Source organism: Protomyctophum parallelum (assembly GCF_964188405.1).
Source record: "Protomyctophum parallelum genome assembly, chromosome: 4".
NCBI classification, from domain to species: Eukaryota; Metazoa; Chordata; class Actinopteri; order Myctophiformes; family Myctophidae; genus Protomyctophum; species Protomyctophum parallelum.
The window spans coordinates 50,452,970-50,465,611 of NC_139700.1; the positions used below are offsets into that span (position 1 = coordinate 50,452,970).

Sequence of the window (12,642 nt, forward strand, 5' to 3'; positions counted from 1 at the left end):
GAGCTGAGTAAGGAATGCTATATAGAGTCTGGAACTATAGCCGCACGAGCTGAGTAAGGAATGATAGAGTCTGGAACTATATCCCCCATGAGCTGAGTAAGGAATGCTATATAGAGTCTGGACCTATAGCCCCATGAGCTGAGTAAGGAATGCTATATAGAGTCTGGAACTATAGCCCCATGAGCTGAGTAGGGAATGCTATATAGAGTCTGGAACTACAGCCCCCATGAGCTGAGTAAGGAATGCTATATAGAGTCTGGAACTATAGCCCCATGAGCTGAGTAAGGAATGCTATATAGAGTCTGGACCTATAGCCCCCGTGAGCTGAGTAAGGAATGCTATATAGAGTCTGGAACTATAGCCCTATGAGCTGAGTAAGGAATGCTATATAGAGTCTGGAACTACAGCCCCATGAGCTGAGTAAGGAATGCTATATAGAGTCTGGAACTATAGCCTCCATGAGCTGAGTAAGGAATGCTATATAGAGTCTGGAACTATAGTCCCCATGAGCTGAGTAAGGAATGCTATATAGAGTCTGGAACTATAGACCCCCATGAGCTGAGTAAGGAATGATAGAGTCTGGAACTATAGCCCCATGAGCTGAGTAAGGAATGCTATATAGAGTCTGGAACTATAGCCTCCATGAGCTGAGTAAGGAATGCTATATAGAGTCTGGAACTATAGCCCCATGAGCTGAGTAAGGAATGATAGAGTCTGGAACTATAGCCCCCATGAGCTGAGTAAGGAATGCTATATAGAGTCTGGAACTATAGCCTCCATGAGCTGAGTAAGGAATGCTATATAGAGTCTGGAACTATAGCCCCCATGAGCTGAGTAAGGAATGATAGAGTCTGGAACTATAGCCCCATGAGCTGAGTAAGGAATGCTATATAGAGTCTGGAACTACAGCCCCATGAGCTGAGTAAGGAAGCTGCCATTTCCGTTCACGAAAATACATTTTAAATATACATTTTATTTTTGTATTTTCTTTTCTGCTAAGCAACAACTTCAAGCTACATATGATTAGATGCAGCTCTTCCGTTGCTCCAGACCGTATGATGAAGCATTTGGAAATTTGCGAGAGTCGACAGTCTGATAACGCAAGACTAACATGAAGCCACAACGTTACCATATGGAAACACACACGAGCACATGCACGCGCGCGCACACGCACGCACGCACGCACGCACGCACGCACGCAGCTGCCAGCAGATAAACATCTTTACATGGAGAAAAAAAAGTGTCACAATCATTTCCCCTCGGCTGCCTCTAACGGACACAGTGTGTGAACTCAGGTCAGGGACAGAGAGAGAGAGAGAGAGAGAGAGAGAGAGAGAGAGGTCAAGACTGTTTGATAGGATCATTCTCTGTGTTGTCGTGATCAGGAGATGTAGCACGTACGTAACTTCCAACAGCTCAATCTGTTCTGCTCTCAGACACAAACAAGCGACACAAAGGTGTGAAACTGTTATGCTGTTGATTGAGAACGACCTGTCTGATAGTTATATAAACTATTATGCTGTTGATTCAGAACAACCTGTCTGATAGTTGCAGTCTTGATTTGAAAATAATCACCACTCTTACAATAAGCTCTGACACCATTACATTTTATCTATTGCCATGCAAAGCCAAAGATTCATGCAATTGCGACACACACACACACACACACACACACACACACACACACACACACACACACACACACACACACACACACACACACACACACACACACACACACACACACACACACACAGGCGGCGAAGTACATGTACGAGCAAAAGAGCACGCATGCATGCTGGGGCTTAACACAGATCTCTCCTTCATGAATCCATTGAGGCGCATTCATGGAGGTAGGTTAGCACTTAGCACCGCATTTTGGGGCACCACATTTTGGGGCACCACATTTTGGGGCACCACATTTTGGGGCACCACATTTTGGGGCACCACATTTTGGGGCACCACATTTTGGGCACCACATTTTGCGCACCACATTTTGGGGCACCACATTTTGGGCACCACATTTTGGGGCACAACATTTTGGGACACCACATTTTGGGCACCACATTTTTGGGCACCACATTTTTGGGGCACCACATTTTGGGGCACCACATTTTGGGGCACCACATTTTGGGCACCACATTTTGGGGCACCACATTTTGGGGCACCACATTTTGGGCACCACATTTTGGGGCACCACATTTTGGGACACCACATTTTGGGGCACCACATTTTGGGACACCACATTTTGGGGCACCACATTTTGGGACACCACATTTTGGGACACCACATTTTTGGGGCACAACATTTTGGGGCACCCCTTTTTTGGGCTCCACATTTTGGGCACCACATTTTGGGCACCACATTTTGGGGCACCACATTTTGGGGCACAACATTTTTGGGCACCACATTTTGGGGCACAACATTTTGGGGCACCACATTTTGGGGCACCACATTTTGGGGCACAACATTTTGGGTGGCCAAAATAAGAAAATGCGGTTGCGTCAAACACCCCTGAGAAACTTCCATTGAAATGAATAGCTGGGGGGCAAGGACTGTGTCACGCACACACGCACGCACGCACGCACAGGCTATTTGCTACTTACAGAGTGCGAGCAGAAGGACTGTCACCAGTGGAACTAGAAGGCTGGCGTCGCGGTGCGACCAGGCGGAGCTGCAGTGCATCTTGTTCTTCTTGCAGACGCACACCTGAACCTTGACCTCCGTGTTGTTGGATAAAGGCGGCACGCCCGAGTCCGTGATGACCAGCGGAAGCTGGTAGTTGTCTTTCTTCAGGCTGTGTAGCAGCAGGATCTGTGAGTGTGTGGCTGTGGGAGGAACAGGAGGAAGAGGAGGGATCTGTGAGTGTGTGGCTGTAGGAGGAAGAGGAGGAAGAGGAGGGATCTGTGAGTGTGTGGCTGTAGGAGGAAGAGGAGGAAGAGGAGGGATCTGTGAGTGTGCAGTGCACGTAACTTTACTCGAGAACCATTTTACCCACAGACTTCACATTAGACACACGCGTTCCACACCCCCACAGGGAGTGCAGTGTCCGGTATCGAGTCGGTCGGAACCCACGGTTCTCCAGAACACCAACAAAATAATCTGGTCATGGGCTCTGCCAGTGGGCCTAACGAGGCCAACTCCTTTCACCTGGGCCAGGCTCTCTGCCAGTGGGCCTAACGAGGCCAACTCCTTTCACCTGTGCAATTTCCAGCCTCTGCCTCGGCCAATTGAGGCTCAACCAATCATGGGCTCTGCTAGTGGGCTGACTTGATTGCCAAGTATACACTTCTCACAGCCAGGCTGCACTCTTCACACACAGCAGGCACAGAGATCTCCAGCTATGTGCTATTCTGACTGAAATTCACATAAATATAAACAATTTCCCTCCCTCGCTTTCTCTCTCCATCTCTCTCTTTCTCTCTCTCACTTTCTCTCTCTCTCTCCCACTCACTTTCTCGCTCTGTCGCTCGCGCGGACACGTGTGTGCACACACACACACACACACACGCACGCACACGTCTATTTTATTTCACACAGCCTAAGATAATGGCTGCCTAGAATCCACACCACCGGTCCATTTCAGCCGGAGAGCCTATCTGTCTCCACCAGCTGCGGTGATTGAGGACCGTCCCTGGCTCCCTCCATCCTCCCCCGCCGTCATTCACAGCGGATACCTCTGGGCAGAGGGTTTATCCCATTCTGAACGGTAACCCCTTTTGGTGTTAGCGTTATGTTATGCTTTAGCTATTGAAAAATAGCTAGATCTACAAGCTCGTAGCTTGTAGGTCTGCTATTTTTTTGAAAAACCGAAGAACGACTGACATATAGAAACATAGCTTTTTCAGAAAAAACTGTCAGGATGTAGAAGACGTTTTTTTTTTTAGAAGCTGATCTCAGGTCAGAATGGGTTATGGCGCCACTCTGTCACTCAAACAACTCTGGCAGTCATGGCAGACCCCACAATCAATGTGTCTTGGTTGTCCCTCTAACGCATTAAGGTCTGACGTCGACATTAAAAAAAAAAAAAGTCTTCTAAATGCTGACAGTATTCTGAAATAAATTTCTATGTCAGTATGGTGCTCAATATTTCAAGTCAAGGATCCCAAAAATATATGTAATTGGCCGCCGACCCCCATCTGAAAATATGTTGTTCCAGGGACCTCCCCCCCAGAAGCAAAGATTTGAGTTAAAAACGTTCACTCTGAAAGAATATATTTTCAACGTTTTGCGACACATTTTCACGATTTTTCCAAAAATAGCAGACCTACAAGCTCGTAGCGCGGCACTCGGTGCCGCGCTATGAGCTTGTAGATCTGCTATTTTTAAATCGCTAAAGTATAACATAATGCTTAAAACACCAAAAGGGGTTCCTGCCCAGAATGGGCTAACGCCCTCCACCTTGTGTCATGTCCCTTTCCGAAACCCCTTTTCTCCAGCTTGTGGCCATGCTGTTATAGGATTTAGAGACCGGGTGTGTGTGTGTGTGTATATATATCCACAGTGACACGGTTATAGTATTCCCGAGATAATATAGAACAAGAAACCTTTCTTTGTACAGTGAACGGACGTCGGCCTGCACAATCATTCAGATATAAAAGGATATCCGAATGTATGTGGCAGTGCTTCCTGGCTTTCCCTCTGTCTCCCATTCCGTTTCCAATCCCCCACTGAACCTCTCTACTGTATATGCTCTGTTTAATCCATTCTGTACGGGAACAACGCCTTTTGGTGTTTTAAACTAAGCATTATTTGTGTTATACTTTGGCTATTGAAAAATAGCAGATCTACAAGCTCATAGCGCGCCACCGAGTGGCGCGCTACGAGCTTGTAGGTCTGCTATTTTTGAAAAATCGTAAAAATGCGGCAAAAAACGTTGAATATATATTCTTTCAGAAGACTTGTTTTTTTTCCAGGCCTAAATGGATTAAATTACAGATATAGCACAATGTGTGCATACTCTACGTCTGTGTGTGTGTGTGTGTGTGTGTGTGTGTGTGTGTGTGTGTGTGCATAGTAACAGAACAATGTTGTTGGTTGCAAAAAGGAGAGTTAAATGCCTTTTATAGCTATCCAGCTAACGTTAAAGATGTATTTAGGTTGCAGCTATAGATGGCTGCCTCTCTTGTTTAATGCAAAGTCAATGTTCATAATGGTCACACTTAACCAATTACATCAGGTAATGAATGTTAATGACTGCAAATGTAAAGGAAAGACATGAGAGACAAGCTATAGGGGCAGTTTTGTTTTGTTTTTATAACAGCTTCCATTCATTGTCTTTAAATATTGTATTTGAAACTGAAGGATGATCAAATAAACTAAACTAAACTAAAAGCAGCAACGTCTCCAGACAATTGTGACTGGGTGTGCTATGGGGGGCTATTCTTGGTTTACATACACTGCGCAAAAATCATGGAATACGGAAGTGTATATTACAGGAAACTCCCGTTAAACTTTCCAACAAACTCCCGTAAACTCCTGAATTGTGTACCATCACACCTGTATATTACCGTATATTAACTGTATATGTACCATCACACCTGTATATTACCGTATATTAACTGTATATGTACCATCACACCTGTATATTACCGTATATTAACTGTATGTGTACCATCACACCTGTATATTACCGTATATTAACTGTATATGTACCATCACACCTGTATATTACCGTATATTAACTGTATATGTACCATCACACCTGTATATTACCGTATATTAACTGTATGTGTACCATCACACCTGTATATTACCGTATATTAACTGTATATGTACCATCACACCTGTATATTACCGTATATTAACTGTATATGTACCATCACACCTGTATATTACCGTATATTAACTGTATATGTACCATCACACCTGTATATTACCGTATATTAACTGTATATGTACCATCACACCTGTATATTACCGTATATTAACTGTATATGTACCATCACACCTGTATATTACCGTATATTAACTGTATATGTACCATCACACCTGTATATTACCGTATATTAACTGTATATGTACCATCACACCTGTATATTACCGTATAGTAACTGTATATTCTGCTAAACTAGAGGTTTACGGGCAAAATACAGTGACCTATAATTGCCCGTTAACTCCTCTTTTCACGCAGTGTCTGTTGGTCGCTTCGACCTTCCAAAGGGGTTAAGTTATGTCACCAATGTTACTACGTCTGTAAAACAACTGCCTTTTTCCAGACCACGAATGCAGCGTCTACTTTTCACTACAGGGTGAAATAAATGCAAAATGCCACTCCTTTCCTTTCCATGCCATGCCAGAAGCAGGGGGGGCAGTCAGACAGATATTTTGTGAAGCCACTGAGGAAATCGGGACATCCTGAAAGTTCATATAATGGCCTGTTGTGGCGCTGTCATTGGGCCCAGAAAAACCCATATCCCGATAGAGGTCCATGTATTTGCTCAGAACGCGTCGCAGCTTGTAGATCTGTTATGTTCGCTATTTTGGTCCAAAAGTAAACTCGTACGGGATTTTCCCACTCTAACACTCTGCACGCCCCTACATAAGTCAGATTGATTGACGAGTGCCGGTGCATTCATTAACTCACAGTTGACCCTGGTGACCTTCCAGGTCTTGTCCAGGCCCGGCTGTTTGCCCAGCTCTATCTTGAAGGGTCCGGCGTTGGGGTGGATGTCGCGGTCCCGCCCCCCCACCACGGCCACGTTCATGTCCTGGGCGTCCTCGCAGACGCGCGCTACCGACGGCCACACGTAGGGGGCGTTGTCGTTGTAGTCCTGGAGGTGGATGACCAGGGAGCCGGTCCCTGTGGCAGGAGGACTGCCTGGAAACACCCAACGTACGCGTGCACACACACACACACACACACACACACACACACAAACACACACAACCACACAATTTAACCAGTTGTGGAGGGTGAAGTGGAGGATATAGGACCGCATGGCTAGAGCAACATTAAGTTGTTTGTCTTTTCCTAAATGACCACTCCTCTCTCTCTCCTCACATAATCGCTCTCTCTCGCCCCTGCATCTCATTCTTCCTTATATACTCTCCTCTTCATCTCCCATCACCATAATGTCTTATATACTCTCCTCTTCATCTCCCATCACCATAATGTCTTATATACTCTCCTCTTCATCTCCCATCACCATAATGTCTTCATCGCCTCATCTCAGCACCAATGGAGCCTGGCGTCTGGCCTCTACCTCACACCACTCTGTCACCAAAGCCCAGATTAACCCATTTTGGGCGTTAGCATTATGCTATGCTTTATAGCTATTGAAAAATAGCAGATCTACAAGCTCGTAGCACGCCACCGAGTGGCGCGCTACGAGCTTGTAGGTCTGCTATTTTTTTGAAAAATCGAAGAACGACTGACATAGAAACATAGCTTTTTCAGAAATCTGTCCTGATATTGAAGACAATTTCAGTTTCAGAATCTGATCTCAGGTCAGAATGGGTTAAACACCGTGAGCTTCTACAACAGATGGACAGCCTCTGTCTTTGGATCTATAGATTATTTACATATTTATGGAGGATTTCTGAGGGTATAAAGCGGTATTTATTTGTTAACCCATTTAGACCTGAGGACGATTCTACAAATGCCTTCTAAGACAAAACTATGTTGTTCTCGAACATTTTCATGTCAAGGACCCCCAAAAATTAAATGTAATTGGCCTCCGACCCCCATCTCAAAATATGTTGTTCCAGGGACCCCCCACCCAGAAGCAAAGATTTGAGTTAAAAACATTCACTCAGAAAGATTCACTTTTTCAATATCTAAAGTATAACATAATGCCTAAACCCATTTAGGCCTGACGTTGAAATATAAAAAAAAAGTCTTCTGAAATAATATATAATAATTCAAAGATTTGTGCCACATTTTCACGATAAAAAAAAAATAGCAGACCTACAAGCTCATAGCGGCACTCGGTGCCGTGCTACGAGCTTGTAGGTCTGCTATTTTTCAACAGCTAAAGTATAACATAATGCTTAAAACACCAAAAATGGGTTCCCGCCCCCAAAATGGGTTAAGAATGATGAATTTAGAATCCCTCTAAATTGTATAGCTTTATAGTACAGTCCTATCCCCCGCCCCCCCCCCCCCCCTATTTTATTAGTTTGAGAGACAAGTACAGTAGATATGCAGTATACTGCAATATATCTTCACCTTGTCCCCCAGGGACAGAGCACAACGCACCACAGATAAAGATATTCTAGCTAATACAGCAGCCTACTGTACTGTATGTGATTACATCAAACATCCCCAGCCCTGCTCATAGCAGATATGTCATATCAGTTATTATGCTAGATCTGGGACATTGTTGGCAGGTGGTTCTAATTCATATGTCATACAGTAGCAGCCGAAGGTTGCATGGAAATGTGTTCAGAATGTACAGTTGTTACTGAGTCCCATCTCTGTTCTTATATTACCCACAGCCCTCTTAACCCATTTTGGGGCGGGAACCCCTTTTGGTGTTATAGCATTATGTTATGCTTTATAGCTATTGAAAAATAGCAGATCTACAAGCTCATAGCGCGCCACCGAGTGGCGCGCTACGAGCTTGTAGGTCTGCAATCTTTTGAAAAATCGAAGAACGACTGACATTTTTAGAATCTGATCTCAGGTCAGAATGGGTTCATCAGACCAGTGTGTGTCCAGTGGAAACCTCGTATGAATCTGATCTCAGGTCAGAATGGATTAAAAAACGATCCTGTTTTAATTTTTGTCACATCATGTATTTATATGTATATAATTGACATAATAGGTGAAATTCGTCCTCTGCATTTTATACCCATCCCATAACAACTATAGGAGCCCATTGGATTCTACGGCACTGAGTCGTGTGGAAATGTGGGGGTATTGCTCAGGGACACACGTCGACGACACACTGCTGACCGGGCCTGGAATCGAACCTGGGACAACCAGGAGCTCCTGGGAAAACCAGCGGCTCCGGGTCCCCAGACGGGCTCACTAACCACTCGGCTCCAGAACATGCAGAGCTCCAGACAGAGAATTAGGGTGCTTTCGGAAATGCGCCCTGAACGCACTGGTGTGCTCTCTTGTCGTTCGTTTATTCAGTGCACTCAGTGCGTTGTCGTTCGAAAATCCAGTGCGCTGCACACCGGGTGTGCCGAGTGCCCGCACTGAGCAACCCTACCCTGAAGCTGGGGTCGTCCACTGAGCGACCGTACCCTGAAGCTGGGGTCGTCCACTGAGCGACCGTACCCTGAAGCTGGGGTCGTCCACTGAGCGACCCTACCCTGAAGCTGGGGTCGTCCACTGAGCGACCCTACCCTGAAGCTGGGGTCGTCCACTGAGAGACCCTACCCTGAAGCTGGGGTTGTCCACTGAGAGACCCTAACCCTGAAGCTGGGGTCGTCCACTGAGCGACCCTAACTCTGAAGCTGGGGTCGTCCACTGAGCGACCCTAACTCTGAAGCTGGGGTTGTCCACTGAGCGACCCTAACTCTGAAGCTGGGGTCGTCCACTGAGCGACCCTAACTCTGAAGCTGGGGTTGTCCACTGAGAGACCCTACCCTGAAGCTGGGGTCGTCCACTGAGAGACCCTACCCTGAAGCTGGGGTTGTCCACTGAGAGACCCTACCCTGAAGCTGGGGTCGTCCACTGAGCGACCCTACCCTGAAGCTGGGGTCGTCCACTGAGCGACCCTACCCTGAAGCTGGGGTCGTCCACTGAGCGACCCTACCCTGAAGCTGGGGTCGTCCACTGAGAGACCCTACCCTGAAGCTGGGGTCGTCCACTGAGCGACCCTACCCTGAAGCTGGGGTCGTCCACTGAGCGACCCTAACTCTGAAGCTGGGGTTGTCCACTGAGCGACCCTACCCTGAAGCTGGGGTCGTCCACTGAGAGACCCTACCCTGAAGCTGGGGTCGTCCACTGAGAGACCCTACCCTGAAGCTGGGGTCGTCCACTGAGAGACCCTACCCTGAAGCTGGGGTCGTCCACTGAGCGACCCTACCCTGAAGCTGGGGTTGTCCACTGAGAGACCCTACCCTGAAGCTGGGGTCGTCCACTGAGCGACCCTACCCTGAAGCTGGGGTCGTCCACTGAGCGACCCTACCCTGAAGCTGGGGTCGTCCACTGAGAGACCCTAACCCTGAAGCTGGGGTTGTCCACTGAGAGACCCTACCCTGAAGCTGGGGTCGTCCACTGAGCGACCCTACCCTGAAGCTGGGGTTGTCCACTGAGCGACCCTAACCCTGAAGCTGGGGTCGTCCACTGAGCGACCCTACCCTGAAGCTGGGGTCGTCCACTGAGCGACCCTACCCTGAAGCTGGGGTTGTCCAGTGTGAATGCGTCACAGCTGTGGTCGTTCGTAAATAAGGCACACTGAACTGTGACGTCACCGCCCACCACACTCAACAAACTGACCATATTCCCGGTGCGCAATTCCGAACGCACCCTTAATGTCTACTTAGAGAATATGCGTTAGCGTTAGTAGTGGTAGAATGTCCTCCTCCGCTTGAATTATTACATCTCCTCCTCCTCCTCCTACACCCAATGATTACCTCTCCTCCTCTATACCTCCTCCTACAATCAACTATTGCACCTCATCCTCCTAAACCCAATTATCAGTGTGGTTGCTATAGGCAACACACGACTAATCTAATATACGGCATAACCTTCCCCGTGTTTCTTCACTACAGTCCGATCCAGAAGAACACAGTTTTGCCGGGCACTGCTACAGAGCCGCGTGTTTGTGTGCGTGCGTGCGTGCGTGTGTGTATGTGTGTGTGTGTGTGTGTCAGTCGTGCCTGCCACTGCTACAGAGCTGCGTGCGTGTGTGCGTGCGTGTGTGTGTGTGTGTGTGTGTGTGTGTGTGTGTGTGTGTCAGCCACTCTTCTCATAGAAACCGCTGCAGGCTGACTTGTTAGCTTAAATCCATCGTATATTCACCATGAATTCCATCGCTGAGCAGTTTGAATAGAATATGCTCCTCTGTTTGAACCAGTGTTGTTTTTGGCAGCAAATTTCTATTTTAGTTTAGTCGTTGGACTGAAACTTCATTTAGTTTTAGTCACGTTTTAGTCACCTGGAATGTCTTAGTGTTAGTCTAGTTTTAGTCGACTAAATGTCATGAGATTTTAGTCGACTAAATCTACAGGCGATTTAGTAGACTAAAATTTATTTTGGCGGGCCTTGTTGCCGTCATAATGACTTATTTTACACTTGCTGAAAATAGCAGATCTACAAGCTCACAACTTGTGAGCTTGTAGATCTGCTATTTTCAGCATGCAAACAAGTGTAAAATATCTTATACTGGATCTCTTGTCCACTAGTCCAGTCTAGTTTTTATTTCTTGACGAAATTGTCAGTATATTTAGTCTTAGTCTTAGTCACCATAGCTTAGTTTTCATTTAGTTTCCATTTAGTTTTCTTCAGTGGAAAAAGGTAGTCGACGAACATTTTTCGTCTTAGTTTTAGTCGACGAAAACAACACTGGTTTGAAACTGTGTCTTCTTTATACTGCTTGCCAGGCGGCGGGTTCTTCTCCTACTCACCGTTATCTGTAGCGATGAAGACGGCGGTGTATTTGTTGTCGTGGACGTAAGGCGACTCGCGGTCCAAGGAGGCCGAGGTGTTGACAGTTCCTCTGACCGGGTTCACGGTCAGCCAGCCTGCTGGGTCTCGCAGGACTGCATACCTGGTGGAGGAATAAACCATAACCTGTCAGTGAATCTGCTCCTAACCCAGGACTGCATACCTGGTGGAGGAATAAAGCATAACCTGCCGTCAGTGAATCTGCTCCTAACCCAGGACTGTATACCTGGTGGAGGAATAAACCATAACCTGCCGTCAGTGAATCTGCTCCTAACCCAGGACTGCATACCTGGTGGAGGAATAAAGCATAACCTGCCGTCAGTGAATCTGCTCCTAACCCAGGACTGCATACCTGGTGGAGGAATAAACCATAACCTGTCAGTGAATCTGCTCCTAACCCAGGACTGCATACCTGGTGGAGGAATAAAGCATAACCTGCCGTCAGTGAATCTGCTCCTAACCCAGGACTGCATACCTGGTGGAGGAATAAACCATAACCTGCCGTCAGTGAATCTGCTCCTAATCCAGGACTGCATACCTGGTGGAGGAATAAACCATAACCTGTCAGTGAATCTGCTCCTAATCCAGGACTGCATACCTGGTGGAGGAATAAACCATAACCTGTCAGTGAATCTGCTCCTAAACCAGGACTGCATACCTGGTGGAGGAATAAACCATAACCTGCCGTCAGTGAATCTGCTCCTAATCCAGGACTGCATACCTGGTGGAGGAATAAACCATAACCTGTCAGTGAATCTGCTCCTAATCCAGGACTGCATACCTGGTGGAGGAATAAACCATAACCTGTCAGTGAATCTGCTCCTAAACCAGGACTGCATACCTGGTGGAGGAATAAAGCATAACCTGTCAGTGAATCTGCTCCTAACCCAGGACTGCATACCTGGTGGAGGAATAAACCATAACCTGTCAGTGAATCTGCTCCTAACCCAGGACTGCATACCTGGTGGAGGAATAAACCATAACCTGTCAGTGAATCTGCTCCTAAACCAGGACTGCATACCTGGTGGAGGAATAAACCATAACCTGTCAGTGAATCTGCTCCTAACCCAGGACTG

At 46.7% G+C, this 12,642-nt stretch overlaps 1 protein-coding gene across 1 annotated transcript in view; it reads right to left on the minus strand.

The window, feature by feature from the left end:
• Positions 1 to 2,598: 2,598 nt before the first annotated feature.
• cdh13 (cadherin 13, H-cadherin (heart)) overlaps positions 2,599 to 12,642 on the minus strand; it is a gene marked incomplete at both ends in the record, with an annotated part of 198,310 nt that continues 188,266 nt past the window's right edge. The window contains 3 exons of the mRNA XM_083762865.1: positions 2,599 to 2,828; positions 6,587 to 6,816; positions 11,523 to 11,669. Coding sequence (XP_083618991.1) covers positions 2,599 to 2,828; positions 6,587 to 6,816; positions 11,523 to 11,669 — 607 coding nt within the window. The remainder of the gene's footprint in view (positions 2,829 to 6,586; positions 6,817 to 11,522; positions 11,670 to 12,642) is intronic.